We start from the raw sequence: 16,708 nt of genomic DNA, 5'->3' as shown, positions 1-16,708 counted from the left end.
CATGATTTAAGAGGCACAGTTACTCTCAGCATAAGGTATGATGCAGAATGTGGCAGCAGGAGCATGGGGCTGGGATTCCACAAACTTCAGTAGATCAGGAAGTTGAGATTAGGGATCCTCTCATCTGACTTTCTTCTGTTCTTCCTCTTATCCTTGGGCCCCAGGATGTGTTTTCAAACCTCAATTAATCTCTGGAAACACTCTTGCAGATGTGACCAGAACTGGATCTCCTAGGAGACTCTAAATCCAGCCAAGCTGACACTGAAGATTGGCCATCACAGCTACTTAGTGAGTTCTAGGCCAGCACGGGACACAGTGTGAGATGCTGGTAACAGAGAAACAGAAAAGGGAAGAGTGAGTCCTGGGCTACATACTGAGCAATGTAAACGAGGGATCTGGAAAGAGTCTGAGTATTTTAGCACAAGATTTATGGCCACTGATGGTAGTACTGAGAATGGCATCCATGATGGAAAAGGGTTTTATGTGGGCATTCCATTTGGGGGAGGGGTTGAGAGAGACACATGATCATTCCTGAGTTGTCATGTTGACAGATACATACTTTTTTCTGTCCCATGAGATGCAGCCTCAGAGAGGAAATACAGGAAGCAATTATATAGAGACTCTGACTAGCTACTATCTGAAAATTCCCTAGAATGATTTCTTACTTTCAGATAAAAATAATAGAATTCGAACTCTTATCCTTTAAAAACAAGGGAATTTAATATGTGGTATTGGAGGGTTGGTGATTATTTTATTTTGGAAAAAGCCAATGAACCAAATCCAAGGCTTCACAGCTGGGAACAGAACTGACAAGTCCATCAACATCAGGTCCCACAGGAATCCTCTGAGCACAGGAATCACTGATGCCCTGGAGCTGGTCTCTGGGGGACAGCTTTCCTGCTACTCTGGGAACTGGATGTGCCAGTGATACCCCAGCCCAATTCATTCCTGCGGTTCCAGCTTTTCCTTCTCACCATGTGCTCATTCAGCTGGGGGGAGCTGAGGAGGACTCCTGTGGTGCCCAGCTGCAGGATTGTTGGGAAAGGGAGAGTGACTGAGGGACTTGCTCTGCTTCCTTTCTGCATCCTTACTAGGTGTTCCCTTAATGTGTAGAGAGAGCTCAGAGCTGGGAGAAGATGGGAGAAGGTGGAAATACAATGATGAAAGGAGATTCCTGGAAAAGTTATCTGAGTGACTACATCAGGGAAATAAATGACTGATAGATCCAGGATAACGATGTTCTAGCGTCCTCTTAGCCCTGGACTTTAAAAAGTGATAGCTCAACAGGGCATGGTGGCACACAACTTTAATCCTAGCGCTTTGGAAGCAGAGACAGGTGGATCTCTGAGTTTGAGGCCAGCCTGGCCTACATAGTAAGTTCCAGGACAGCCAGGGCAATGTAAAAATACCTTGTCTTCAAAAACAAACAAGCAGGGCTGAAGAGATTGTTCAGCCATTAAGAGCACTGCCTGCTCTTCCAGAGGTCCTGAGTTCAATTCCCAACAACCACATGGTGGCTCACAACCACCTGTAATGAGATCTGGTGCTTTATTATGACCTGTGGGCTTGCATGCATGCAGAACAATGTACACATAATGAATAAAAATATCTTTTTAAAAATTTATTTATTTATTATGTATACAATATTCTGTCTGTGTGTATGCCTGCAGGCCAGAAGAGGGCACCAGACCTCATTACAGATGGTTGTGAACCACCATGTGGTTGCTGGGAATTGAACTCAGGACTTTTGGAAGAGCAGGCAATGCACTTAACCACTGAGCCATCTCTCCAGCCCCCAATAAATAAATCTTTTTAAAAAAAAATCTGCCAGTACCCTGAGTCCCAGGTCAGGTAAGCAGTCACACATTGGTGTGTCTCATAGTAACAAAGCAGGAGATAAGCGCATTTCCATCCATGACTTTATCTCTATAGAAACCCCTCAGACACCAATTCCCTCCCTACCTGTGCTTTTCTTCCTCAGCATCACGATGGCAGCTACAGCTACAGTGACCACAACTCCAAGGAGAATCACACCAACTATCACTCCAGTTGGGGACCAAGGAGATGGCTCTGGGAAGAGAGAGTAGAGTACCAATTCCTACCCTCAGCTCAGCACTGATTCTACTTAGGGTCTCCAGAAGGTCACTTGCTTTCCTTGACAACAAACTTCATGCTCACACCCCTCCTTACCCCATCTCAGTATGAGGGGCTCAGGCAGCCCCTCATGTTGCACATGACATGTGTATCTCTGCTCCTCCCCAGAAGGCATCACCACAGCTGCCCACTTCTGGAAGGTTCCGTCCCCTGCAGGCCTGGTTTCCACCAGTTCCGTGTCCTGGGTCTGGTCTTCCTCATCCCTCTGCCAGGTCAGGGTTATCTCAGCTGGATAGAATCCAAGAGCCCAGCACCTCAAGGTAACATCACCTTCAGGTCTAAGGTGATGGGTTATATGTGCCTTTGGAGGATCTGAGGAGAAGAGTTAGAAACTTCAAACATCTTTAAAACTTTTTCTGGGGACTTAAGCTGTATACGTGTGCCTATCCTAACAAAGCACAGGAGAATCAAGATGGGGGGTGTGGCACATGGTGTAAACCCCACAAGTTGCTTACACTCAGGCTCTAGTATAATCTATTCCTTAGAAAAGAGAGATTCCCACATTTCCCACCATAAAAAGAGGATTTCTGGTCCTGACTTGGGTGGAGGAATGAGGGACTCTTTGATTCGGACCTTCAAAGACACTGGGTTTGGGCAGACAGCTCAGCCTCTGGGAGGCCATGGTTCATTACACGCTGCAGAATGAATGGGGCTGCTGTTGGTTATTTCAGGGATCTTCTTTCCTATCATCCCAGGAGATTCTAATCTCTCCTGAGAGAAGGGTGAGTCCTGGGACAGTCATTCTCTGCTGTTGGATCAGGAAAACCAGGAGCACTCCTCCCCCTCTGGATACAAGAGAGAACTACAGTATTTCAGCTTGTTCCATTTTCCTTCCTCCTTGGAGGTGGCACCCTATGAGAGCAAATGGAGGAATTGCTTGTCAGCCCCTTTTACCTGAGCGCTCCAGAATCTCCTTCCCTCGCTTCAGGTGCCAGTGTAGGTTAGCAGGGCATCCGTACTCCAAGTAGTTCTTCCAGAACTCTGCTAGGTTTTTTGCTTCCCACTGTTGCTGGGTGATCTGAGCAGTCCTGTCTGCTGCAGTCCAAGTTCTCAGGTCCTCGTTCAGGCTGATGTAATCACGGCCATCAAAGGCATGTCTATAGTGCCCACGGAGGAGGTGTCTGTCTGGACCCACGTCGCAACCAATGAAACACTGGAAGGTATGAGAGCCTGCAACCGTTCCCAAAGTCAGCCCGGTTCACAAGGCCCAGCCCACCCGCAGAATTCCCACTTACGTGAACCAGAAACCGGGTCTCAGCGCATTCCTCTCCCGGGTCCAGGTCTCTCTGGCCCGCAACCTTAGTTGGAACCTAGGACCTGGGATTCAGAGCAACTCGGGGGAGTCCGTAAGGGACATGTAGGGGTCACTCACCGTCATTACTCTGGTTATAAATTTGGATTGCAAATCTCAGGTTTTCTCGGGCCCTGTGTGCATGACCCTCCATACTCTTTTTCGCCTCCTTCCAAAACCCAGGTCCCATTTGTTTCGTCTGTGGCAAGAGCGGCTCTAGTTTAGTAACCACGTCACTGTGGAAGCGCAGGATTTGCGTGTCGTCCACATAGCCAACGATGTAGACTTGGAAATCTTGGAGACCCATTCGAGACGCGTTCGTAGTTACCAAAAATCTCAGCAAGTGTGACCCTGGGGGTGGTTGCGCAGTGAGACCTCACCCTTCTCCTGAAACTCCTGGCAGGGGCACTGACCAGGAGTGGAGAAGGTCTGGGAATGCAGAAGCAGAAGGGGCTAGAGGGTCTGGGTAGGTGACAAGAAAGGGCTATTGGATGCTGCCTGGGCTGGGTGCCCTTGCACCTCCAGGCAGAGGCCCCTTCCTTCCTGACCCACACTCACCAGCGCCTCTCTGGGTCTCAGTCTGGGTCAGAGTCAGGAGTACTGAGAGCAGCAGGAGAGTGGGACACAGAGCTGCAGCCGCCATCCTCGGTGTCTAGAAAATCTGGAGGGATTGAGACTTTGTTCCTCTCTGTGGAGTTTATAGCGCCTTGGTTTGTGGGGAGATACCACAGTGACTGTGAGTGGCTTTCTCCAGAACTCAGACATGCAGTGGGAGTGAGAACATGTGTCCAGATTGAAGGACAGGACAGCTGACTCGGGTTGTAAGCTACAGAAAGGAATTCAGTGGGAATTCCCAACCTATGATTTCCCCACCTCAAACACTTTGAAGGAAAAACTTCAGACCAATTACTTATGGAAACCATTTCTCTTGTAATTGGTGCTCTTTGTCACATCTGCTCTCTCTGAGTCCTGTTCAGAAGCTATGCTGAGATTCTGAATGTTTTAGTTTCAGGATCTTTTATTTGTTCTTATACATTATTAAATACCTGAAAGTTTAAATCCAAGGACATTTACCATGTTAAAAACTGCTCATGGTGTCTGACATCTGTAACCCCAGCACTTAGGAGGCTGTGCTGAGGTAAGAGGTTTGATATATGTTTAAGCTACATGACACTGAAATTTAAAAAAAGGTTTATTTATGTGTGTCTGGGAGTGTGCATGCAGGTGTATGCGTGTATGAATTTGTGCAAATGTATGCCTTGTGTGTGAGTCAGAGTCCTTAGAACTGGAATTGCAGCTGTTTGTGAGCTGGGTGCTAGAAACTGAACTGAGGTCATCTACAAGAGCCGTGAGCACTATAACCACTGAACCATCTCTTCAGTCCCTTGATACTTTGACTTCAGAAAAGACTTCAAAAAGTGAGACTGCCCTTATATTCTACTAGTAAGTAGCAATGGTGAAGAAAGTAGTAACTCTTAATTAGTTTTTCACAGCCTTGATTCAGACTAAGGAGTCAACAGATTAACTCACTGTCAAGCATACTACAATAAATATGACAAGTAAATTTGAGAAGCACAAAAGTGTTTTTGAAGTCAATTACCTCATGAAAGTATCTAAGTGATTTCATGAGTTCCATCCAGCTTTAAATGCTATTGTTATTTGTTGGTGTTGGAGGCACGTAGCTTGTTTCCTCCACTCAAGAAGCTGAGGCAGGAGGGTTTCCAGGATTTGAAGAATGGCCTGAACTATATAATTTTTTTGCGTGTGAGAGGAGAAGAATGCAGTATGTCGGGGAACAGTAAATGCTTTTTAGCGGAAGTCAGTTTGCTTGGAGAACATGTAATTACCCATTGGACCCAGAGAACAGTTTGTAAATGGTTTGAAAATTATTTTCTTTGGAGCAATGGATGGGATGGAAGTAGATGATGGTGGCATGTGGCAAATCCATCCTGGATGCTGACGGGCTTCTCGCCCTAAGAGACTCTTAATAAAACTGAGGGAGAAGACCAGAGGCAATTATTTTCTTCCTTTGTGATTCGGGACATTAGGCAGGTTAGAGGAGAGAAGAGTAAAGCCCTGTCCAACCTCTGCTGCTAGTTCCTTTACTCAAAACAACCAGCATAAATCAGGTTGCAGAGCAACACAGCCTTGGGCACGGTCATCACTGGCATCTGAACACCAACTCCTTGCTTCCCTTCACATGGCAGGCTGGCATCAGGTCTGGCTGAGGGGAACATGTCTGCTGGTAGCACGTGTTGCAGAGAGAATTGAGAAGAGGAGGACATGGCAGGGGATACCCCAGGAAAAGGAAGAAATAGAATAGCTGTGGCAGAATGGACAGAAGACTGCCCTTCAGGAAGAGGTGATGGCCACCAGCCCACAGGAAACAAGAGAAGAGGAGAGGCTCCTCGACTTCCCTAATTTCCTACAAGCCATAACCAGCAGCAGATTTAGGATGATATATGGATGGAGAGGATATGGGTGATATGATGGAAAAGATGAGAAGAATCAGGAGAAAACTTCGGGAGTTGCAGCTGAGAAACTGTATTCTTAAGGAGGAGCTCTCTAAAATCATCATGATGAATTCTGACTTATGCCTTGACTTCTACAACTTTCCATGAGATTCATACACTGATTCCTACTGTATTCTTCTTCCTTGCATTTTCCTGAAAAGCCCTTACTGGTCTGATTGTGCTGAGCCTTGTGTTATTTCTGTGTGCCAGATGGGTCTTCCGTTGTCAGCTCTAATTGGAGGCTGCCTTCCCACTATCTATAAATTTCTGTGAACACTACAGTTTTGCACATTTGCATGGAAAAATAATGTAAAGTAAATAAAACAATTGAAAAGCAAAACAAATAAACAGCAACAACAAAAACAGTGCAAGCTAAGCATGATGGGGCATGCCTTGATCCCAATCTCTGAAGGCAGAGATGGGCAGATTACCATGAATTTGAGTACATAGTGAGCTCCAGAACAGCCAGTGTGTGTGTGTGTGTGTGTGAGAGAGAGAGAGAGACAGAGACAGAGAAAGACAGAGACAGAGACAGAGAGAGAAAAGAGAGAGACAGAGACAGAGAGAGGTCCTTCCTCAAAAAACAAGACAAACAGAAAAAAAAAAATCAGCATGCTAGAGTCCCTAGTTCCTGGATTCTGTCACTTCCCCTACCTCAAATTTCCCTACAAGTTTCACACAGAAGTTGGTAGCTTCAAGGAAAGAAAAGAATAAACTGGAATAAGTAATCAGAAAAGCAAATCTAAGCACATTTGCCCAAGTCCCATTAAGCCAACTATTCCTAAAATAATTTAGTCACAAATGGTTTGGCTTCATTTGTCTGATGAATATATATCTTGTGTTTTAAGAAATGCATACCAAAGCTCAGTATGATGACAGAGACCTGAAATCCTAGCACTTGAAAGGTGAGGCCAGCCTGACTGGTGTGTGTGTGTGTGTGTGTGTGTGTGTGTGTGTGTGTGTGTGCTGGACATTACAGTGAGGGGGATCAATGACTGACCCACAAAGAGAAAAGTACAAGGAAAGTGTTTCAAAGTTTTATCTTTCTGAGCAGTGGTGGCACATGCCATTAATACCAGCACTCAGAAGGCAGATGCAGGCAGATCTGTGAGTTCAAGGCCAGTTTGGTCTAAAGAGCAGTTCCTGGACAGCCATGGCTACACAGAGAAATCCCATCTTTAAAATAATGATAATAATTAATAATAATAATAATAATAATGTAATAGCTTTATCTTTAGGAGGGTTTTACAAAGAACACAATGAGAAGGGAAGTACATGGATCCTGATCCATGACCTTGGGAAATGGCTGTCTACTCCGTGGTGCTGTCTGCCTCTGGGGGTTGAGAACTGGCCTGACAATCTAAAGTCACAATCTAAAGCTGGCCCTCCAGGTGTCCTAATCTCATTTGCTTTGACCCATATGAATCCAAGGGGATGTTTTTATTTCATTTGATGGGTGGTTTAGCGGTACTACATAAACTTCTTTCTGAGGTAGGAACTCTGGGGGGAAAACCAATTTTTTTTTTAGCCCCTCAACTATGAGGAGCACATATATTCTGTTTTATAGAAGACATGTGCAAGACAAAATGTTAAGGTCACAGAAGTCCATTTGGCCAGACTTTTGCAATCATTTATCCTTTTCAGACTGTGGAACAAGGATAGTATTAGGCAGAGATAAATACAGGCTTATGAATTGGGTACAAAAACAATGGGGGCATTTGAGGATGCGTGTTTACTATCTGCCAATGCATATATTTTTTTGGGGGGGAAGGGGGAGTTTCAAGATAGAGTTTCTAACCCTAGCTATCTTGGAACTCTGTAGGCCAGCCTAACCTCAAACTCAGAGATCCTCCTGCCTCTACCTCTGGAGAGCTAGGATTAAAGATGTGTGCCACCATCACCCAGCAGTTTTAGCTTCTTGGCTGTAGCAATCTTAGTGGGAAGGTAAAAACACCTGTAACAGAGCAATCATGATGGCATCAGCTCCTATGTGGAGTTCCAGCTGAAGGTAAGAATATGGAGGTACCAGATTGTGCAAACTTTTTGGCCAACTCCATACTCATTATTGGGAGTAAATCTAATCGTGTCCGCATTTTCTTTGCCAAAATAGAAGTTCTAGAAAGAGCAATGTTCTTAACAGCCTTAATAGTCAGAGCATTCATCAGGACAAATCACTGGGAGAGGAAAGGAAAGAGTTAATTTCCAAACTGCTTGTGGCCAGGGATCTCTGCTTTGCCACGCTAAAGCTAAAGCTGTTTGATTAACTCTAAAGCAAGCTTCTCTGACAGGCTGACTGCATCTGCTGTGCTAGCCAAGCCACTTATGCTAATTGGAAATTAAAAGATGATCCTCCCCTTTTGTCCCAGCACTCAGGACCTATTTCTTCAGCTGTCTTCTCCAAGCCCTAGTCTCTCTCCTCCCTCCCTCCCTCCCTCCCTTTCTCTGTCTCTGTGTCTCTGTGTCTCTGTCTCTGTCTGTCTTCTCCAAGAAGACAGACACTTATTCTTTGAGTCACTGCCTTTTCCTCTCCGCACCCCGTTTAAAAATCTTTCGCTTTCTCTTGATTTCTGCCGGCGTCTCCATCCCTCCCGCTTCTCTCCCTTTTCCTGCGAACTGCAACAGAAGCGGCACCCTGCCTAGGCTTGCCTCTGAAACTTGAACTCTCCAGTTCTAATCTAATCAAAAAATTTTCTTCTGTACAGCTTGAAATAAATCTCCTCCACCCCTGTCACTCATGGAATTATTATTTTGGTTTCTTTATTGCAGCTATTTTATTTCATAATATACACTGTAAAAAGATTTACAAAATTAATAGTCTCCCTATATATTATATTTATGATTAAGAACTTTGGTTTCCATACTAAAAGAACCTCAATTCAAAATTATTATTTTTAAGGATAAACCTAACAGGGATGAAACATAAAGTTCTAAATTTATAAAAGCAACTAAATTAAACTATAAACTGTTAAGGATAAATTTACTTGAATTATAAACTATTAAAAATAATTAAGAATATAAGTTAATGACTAATAATCTAGTCACTAATTTACACTATAAACTGTTAAGGATAAGTTTTATTTAAATTGTAAGTTATTAAAGATAATTTAAAAATACAAACTAATGCTTGATCATCTTATAAATTATCAGATTCTCTAATGTATTCAAAATATATTTGTAAACATGTTAAGTATTAATATGATCAATTTCTTACTCAGCCTCCCTTACTCAGCCTTCGGGATCAATTCCTCTGTCTGGTAAAAAGTGGGGTTAATTCCGCAAGTTACTCCTTTACAGAAAATCTCAGACCTAGATTCAATAGCTAAAGACCATAGAGATCTATGGAGGGGGCCAAACATCTTATTAGCAAAGGTGATTTGAGGTATATAAAGAAAAAAATAAATAAAACTCTAATAAGATACCAATCTGGTTCTCAAAAAATGTCACCACTATTATCACAGGCACAAGCTCAGGATTTTATATTCCCTTTGGTTATTTTTAAATGCAGAATTAAAATGCTTCTTCCCAATCTATAAACATCTTCTCTTCTAGACACACACACACAAAATTAAGATGTTACTGCTCTATCTATCTATCTATCTATCTATCTATCTATCTATCTATCTATCAAGACAGGGTTTCTCTGTAGTTTTGGAGCCTGTCCTGGAATACACTGTGTAGACCAGGCTGTACTCAAACTCACTGAGATTGCCTGCCTCTGCCTCCTGAGTGTTGGGATTAAAGGTCTGTGTCCTACAGAGAAACCCTGTCTCAAAAAAACAAAAACAAAAAAATAATAATAAAGGTCTGTGTCACCCCTGTCCAACGATATTACCGCTTTTAGTCAAAATTATTTTTAGGTTTCCAAGCTTTTAGTGTGACTGAAAATATGAATCTCCTTGTCTCTTCTACAGCATGGATTTCAGGACAGCTACAAACAATAATAATGCTAACATCTGACATTTTTGCCTCTTAAAGATGGTTCTTACAAGTTTCAGGAGATCAACTTGGATCCACCTATGCCCACAGGTCAAGACAGACTTGAAAAAAATACTGCCAATCTATGGTTTGTTTCCCCACAGGCCTGTTTTCTTGGGTGAGTACCTCTCCCTCTCTGCCTGATTATTGGGATAACCCTTTCCTATCTGCTGGAACCATGGACTTAAAAATTCCTAATGCACACCTAAGAAAAAAATTTTCACTCTTTAAAATTCCTTACCATCATGTTCTGACCAATAATATATATTTATTCCAGCAGATTTCTAACTATGTAAAAGTTACAGACTACTCTGCTGTCTTCTCAAGTGTTTTGCCACCTGCCCTCTGCCCCGCAGCTCATAATTTTTTCTTTCACTTATTTTTTTTTAAAAGAAAACAAATTATCTTTTTTCATTTTACACACTAATCCCATTCCCACTCTCTCTCCTTCCACTCCTTCCACCTACCCCTCAACCCCACCCCCATCCACTCCTCAGAGAGGGTAAGGCACATTGCTTTGGGGAAGGTCCAAGGCCCTCCCTTTGGTACACTTTTAATATCACTGTCCCTGGCAGAGTGCCAAACACTGCACTATTACACACATACCCCCCCACACACACACAAACACACACAAACATCTTTGCTTTACAGCCTGCATGCCAAGGAGCCTCCCAGCTGCCCCCCTTGAAGTCCTGACTCACTCCCAGCTGTGCAGGCTGCAATTTGCATTTCCCTGTCAGAGCTCTAAGTTCAAGAGAAACTGACATTTTTATGATTGTCAATCACAAAATGTTAGTTTAAAAATGTTTATTACTTAGAAATATAGAATATAATGCACAATTTCTCTATTTTCTAGACTTCAGGATAGTTGAACTTTATAGCCCCCTTTATAACCCTTTATAGGCTCTCTCCTTAGTGGATAACAGAGTGGCTGGATTTTCTTTACAGCTGCAGCTGCCCCACTAATTAGGAACCTGATAGATTTATTATACATGTGTTATCAGAAACTCTGCTCCTTATCATTTACTTTAGAAATGAAATGTAAACTTCAAGTGAACCTTTTATTGCCTAAGAATTTCTGTTGAATATATATTAGTTGTGTGTGACAAAGAGAAGGATGGATTTGGAGAAAGAAAAAAGAGACTGAGCATCACTACACATGTGTATCTCATTCCCTTTCTAAGACCCTCAGGAAACATAAAATCCTAAGTCCTGCTACTCTGTGGTGTTCTTTTTACAACCCCGGAGCAGCCTGGGAAGCTGGTCTTTCTGGTTGCATTAGCATAGGCTGACTTCCTAGAGGGCTTAGTGTGTCCTAGGGAAACTGTGGCATAGCCAATTATAATCTGTTTTCTAAAACTGCTTTCTAAGAGGCATCACCACAGAGAAATAAATCTGGGTTATTTGAGGAGGCATCCAAGAGCCTCTTGTTTCTTTACACCATTTTTATAACATTCATGCTGCGGGAAAGAGGATCTAGTCTAAGAAATGGATACAGACAGATGTAAAGTGTTAAGTGACATAAGATGATGAGGAATGTTGACAGGACCTCTTCACAGGAGGTCTGCTGGCCCATAGATACTTTGTCTTAAGGACTTGTAAGGGAGTAGACACCGCAGCATTAAGAGCTGGGGGTGAATGAGGATCCTTGTATAAGAGGCTAGGGTTGTCAATCAGGATGGCTGTTGCTGCTACTGCACACAGACACTGGGGTCCATGTGTTGTGTTGGGGTCCAGTCATTGTGAAAAGTAAGGCACTAGATGGACCTGATAAGGGAAGGGCTGTCCAGGGAAGCTTTTAGCAATCCATTGTTTTTGTGGTTTTATAGCTGAGAGGCTTATTATCAAAATCATTCAAAGTGCAGTTCAGAGATATGGACAGTGCTGGATGTAGAGTTTCACAGGAAGCAGAGCTCCCGAGGGAGAGAGAAAAGATCCTGAAAGGGTGGGTGAGGGAGAACAAGAGAAAGGAGGCTTAGGAATCCATTAGTGGCAGCCAGCGTTTCCTAGAAATGAACCTGACTGCTGTTTGGGAGAATAGAGTGGACAGAAATATTCAGTGCTAGGCATTTGAGGTGAGCTTTGGAGTTCATCACGGTATGTTCTAAGCTAGAGCAGGGTTTTGCAGCCATTGACTTTAAGATCTAGAGGCTTCAGGGCCTCCTCATTCAACAGGAGCTTTCTGAACAATGAGAACATGTTTATCTTGTTATAAAACAAGAAATTATCATTGTATTATACGAAACTGGACCCTTGGGTTAAAACTGTAGAATCTGGGGCTGGAGAGATGGCTCAGCGGTTAAGAGCATTGCCTGCTCTTCCAAAGGTCCTGAGTTCAATTCCCAGCAACCACATGGTGGCTCACAACCATCTGAAATGAGGTCTGGTGCCCTCTTCTGAAGTTCAGGAAGAATATTGTATACATAATAAATAAATAAATATTTAAAAAAATAAAAAATAAAATAAAACTGTAGAATCTGAACCATATTTAAGTATTGGTGAAAATACTGAGGGAGATTCATGATATACCTGGGGTGTTCAATGCCAGGCTAATTTTTTCCCTCTAAATACAAAGTAAAGAGAAATGACAAGTAAGGGCCTAAGGGAATCTAAGAAAGATGAAGAGAGGATGATCACTGTAAACCAGTACACAGCAATATGAGGGGATAAACTGCAGCACGCCGCTACTGCCAGCAGAAGAGACGACTGCAACAGGATCCTTCTCAGAACGCCCTTTATTGGAGCACTTACACTTGAGGTTTGAAAGAGGCAAGAAGACCCCGTCCCCGTGGAAGCAGAAGAATATATACGGTGCCAGACAAAGCCCTGACGTGTCATCAACCCAATGGCTCAGGCCAGAATGGAGCGATAAACGTGCTAAATAATGATTGGCCAGATCGGATGGCCAGATTGAAAGACTCCCCGCGCTGGAGGGGGGAGCTTGTGCGCATGCGCACAAGTTCTCTCAAGTTTGACGTGGAACAGCAAACGGCGCCCAGGCTCCGTGCCCACGACATGACAGCGCCATGGTGCGCGCTACAATAAACAGAATTTATGACACTTAAATATTTTATAATTAATGGACTTGTATCCATTTGTTCATCTTCCTTTGTTGAAAATGTTGGGGTTACAGGTGAGGAAGTGAAATTAGACATCCTGTTGAGAAGGGGAATTTTCTTCATCTTGTGAGAGGTGACCCTGGGCTTCTAAGGGGAAAGCTTTGTTCCTTTCCTAGGCAACATTCATGGGTCTGTGGTCAGTGATGGTGCCACCCCCATGTGTGTGAATCCCACACTGGATGATACTTCCTGTGAGATGTCATTCTCTTCAGAGGGAATGTAGGAAGCTTGAGGTTGGTCCAGGGGTACAGAAATAAAATACTATTCTTTTTTTAAACAACTGGGATATGAATTCAAGATGGACACTGAGATGGACTGTTAATAGGATAATGAACTTATTAAAAGAGTTGTCAATGTCATGGATGACAGACAACAGCATGGTGGGTTCTGAGAGGAGTTCAGGCCCCAGCACCAGAGACAGACAACATGTCTGAGGCCTCTGAAGAGAGGAATAAGTGCCCATGTAGCAGAAGCAGGTGTACCATTTTATAGTTCTCTGAGAACCGAAATGGTTACATAGCACAAGCCTGCAGCCAGGCTCTGAATCCCAGCAAGAGACAGAGAAGGAAATGGGGAACAGAAGATGTGGCCACCAATACCTACTTTGACATAAACTCACTTCCTCCTGTGAGAAATCCTGATACCTGAAAGTCTATTATCCAGAGATTCATAGACAGGGTCTTAGCGGTACCTCGGGGTGAGGATGGGATTAGGGATGCTGCAGGAATTATGGCCTGGAAGTAGCTGGATTCTAATGAGGCTCACTATATAGCCCTGGCTGACCTGGAAATTGCTATATAGACCAGACTGGTCTTGAACTCATAGACCTCTGCCTCCTATGTTCTGGGATTAAAGGTGTGTGCCACCATGCCTGGGCCTGATATGACATTCCTACATCCTTATGATATTACAGTGATGGCATTAAACTTCCATAACAAAAATGTTAAATGTTTAAATTTGTCTAAGGGTTGTGCTGGTGAAAATCCAGAAACCTATGAGGCATGATAAGGACCTATTGATACAGAGGAGATCTTACCACAGATATCTTAACTGTCCTAACCATAGTCCATGTACTTCCCAGCAAGGGAATTCAGATGAGGGGCCAATGAGATGGATCAGTAGGTGAAGGAACTTGATAGTAGCACAAATAATAAAAACCCAGAGACAGATATTGGGGTTCAACCTGAAAACCAGAACAGCAAAGCAGCCAAACCACTAGAAAAGTCTTACCGCTACCAAGGCTGGGAGACTGCAGACTAAGCTGACAGAGCCTCTCTCTCTTCTCACTTTATCTTCCCTCTAGCGCTGGGATTAAAGGTGTGAGACACCACCACCTGGATTTGTTTCTGCATCAGTTCAAGGTGGCCTTGAACTCACAGAGATCCGCGTGGTGGAAGGGGAGAATCAACTCCCAAAAGTTTTCTTCTTACATCTGCACATTGAGTGTGTACACACAGACACACATACACAATAAATTAAAATGCAAGGGTCAAGCATGGTGGCGGAGGAGAGTGATCTCTGAGTTCAAGGCCAGCCTGGTCTACAGAGCAACTTCTGGGCCAGGTGGGCTATACAAGGAACCATTGTACCACTTTATAAAATAAACAGACTTTATGTGTTTCTATAGTCTCTAGAGAAAGCAGCTTTTCTGGGAGGCCTTTACTCGTCAAAGTGGTTGACAAGTTTGTATTTCTACCCTTACAGAAGTGGGCAATTACACATCTTTGTTCTTTATCAGAAATCCTCCTTCAATACATGTTCATACAAGGTTGATACAACTAAGTGTTAGAGTAGAAAAAAACTCCTGACAAGAGAGCAGAATCTCTGGGCTGGACGGAGACCCAGGATTACAGTTGTTCAGGATCGTTCCTTGGCCTAAGGACACCCCTAGGAAGGTATGCTCTCCTTAATCCATGCTAAAGAGATAGGAAGAAAAATTAGTCCTCTAATGAGATACCATGTTTCTTTCTCCCTAGAGCTCTAACCCCCAGTGCAATAACTCATGGGCCACAGCCATGTAGGTTTTTAAGTTTGCCCGATTTCTGAATTAGTCCTTTTCCCTTTCTCTGCCTCTTCTCCAAGCGTTCTTTCCTTAACACTTTGGGTCTTCCCTTCACCATTTTCAGCTTCCTTACTCTTTCTTTAAAGCCTCCTTCCTTGCCATGTGACTGCTTGTCTGCCATGTGTCTGACCTCCATGCCAGTTTAAAATGTCCTTTATCCTTCCTATGCTCCACTCTCCTCCTCCAGGAAGCTGTCGAGGTTTGCAGTTTGCTTATCCTGAGGTTCCTTTTTAACTGATATAATTGTCCCTGATCTTCTTTTTGCTTCTATTCTTAAATGAGTTTGTTGCTGAGACCAAGAACCTCAATGGGGACCCCAATTCTGCCTATTTCATTGGCATCCATCTATAATCCTAGCACATGAGAGGTGGAGGCAGAAGAATAAAGAGTTCAGCATTATCCTCAACTACATAGCAAGAGTCTGAAGTCAGCTTGGGCAATGGTAGCACCTGGGGACAGAGGCTAGCCTGGTCTACAGAGCTAGTTCCAGGACAGACAGGGCTAAGCAGAGAAAACCTGTTTCAAAAACAAAAACAAACAAACAAAAAAACAAACTAAAAAACAAACAAACAAAAAATAAAGGAATGAACAAGGGAAGGAAGAAGAAAGAGAATAAAAAACACAGCAAAACACAGGAAGGGGAACCATGAGGTCCTAGCAACAGCACCGTCAGCAGGACAGCGGAGCAAAGGAGTGACTAGGGTAAGATGAAGGAGATCCAGGTGTCTGCCTGCCTTGCACCAGGTAGAACAGGGCTGTAGGACATTTGTCTCAAAGAAAATTGGTAGAGCTCCAGATGGGTTTGAACACAATGTTCACATATACAGACATGTTTGGGTGCACGTGGTACATATGTTCATTTGTTTGTTTCCTTGCCTGCCTTTAGACCAGGTCTCACATATCCCAGCCTGACCTGGAATTTTCAATCTTCATGCCTCAGCCTCCTGGGTGCCAGTATTTCAGGCATTTGTCACCAGGACAGGATTATGGATATCTGGATCCTGGGGAATAACTGTTTGAGAATGATTTTGTAGTAGGTGCATTGTGGATAAGGTTTATTTGTTTATGCTGCTACAACAAAATACCAGGGACTGCATAGCTCATACAGAGCAAAAGTTTATTTCTCATAGCTCTGGAGGCTGGGAGATCCAAGATCAGGTACTGAGTAATTCAGTATCTGGAGAGTGCCCTCTACTGGTTGGTACAGGACACTGTCCTTTTGCTAAGTTCTCAATATGGCAGACATGGTAAAGGAGCTCTCTGGGTTTTCTGTTGTTAGAGGACTAATCCTACTCATAAAGGCTCCCCATCCTGATCCCATTATTTCCAAAGTCCCTAACCTCAAATACCATCATATCCACGATTATGTCTAAATATAAAGTTTTGGATATAACTGGTCTGCAGATAGTCTAAAGACACTTGTGTCCTTCCTTCTGAATATGTGACTGTGAATTAAGGTACCTCAGGGAACTGGAATTGTCCTCCTAGGAATCTCATGCTGAGGGACATACACTGAAACCTGGTGCTAACCAGAGGAGGAACTTGTCCCTAGAAAAGGTCTTTTACATGTTTCTAATAACACGTAGGACCACAC

At 43.4% G+C, this 16,708-nt stretch overlaps 1 protein-coding gene across 1 annotated transcript; it reads right to left on the bottom strand.

Moving 5' to 3' along the window:
• Positions 1 to 1,939: 1,939 nt before the first annotated feature.
• Positions 1,940 to 4,088, bottom strand: LOC121435698 (patr class I histocompatibility antigen, A-126 alpha chain-like). Its single transcript, XM_041635159.1, has 5 exons — positions 4,004 to 4,088; positions 3,527 to 3,796; positions 3,049 to 3,324; positions 2,191 to 2,466; positions 1,940 to 2,070 (listed from the first exon to the last, which is right to left on the bottom strand). The coding sequence occupies exons 1-5, from the start codon at positions 4,086 to 4,088 to the stop codon at positions 1,940 to 1,942; spliced, it is 1,038 nt and encodes a 345-aa protein (XP_041491093.1).
• Positions 4,089 to 16,708: the final 12,620 nt, after the last annotated feature.

The sequence above is a fragment of the Microtus oregoni genome, unplaced genomic scaffold (genome assembly GCF_018167655.1).
Source record: "Microtus oregoni isolate MIOR12 unplaced genomic scaffold, Mior012 000046F_ref0000063, whole genome shotgun sequence".
Taxonomy (NCBI): Eukaryota; Metazoa; Chordata; class Mammalia; order Rodentia; family Cricetidae; genus Microtus; species Microtus oregoni.
Note: the sequence above shows the minus strand (reverse complement) of the source record. Positions and strands in the feature narration are given on the sequence as shown.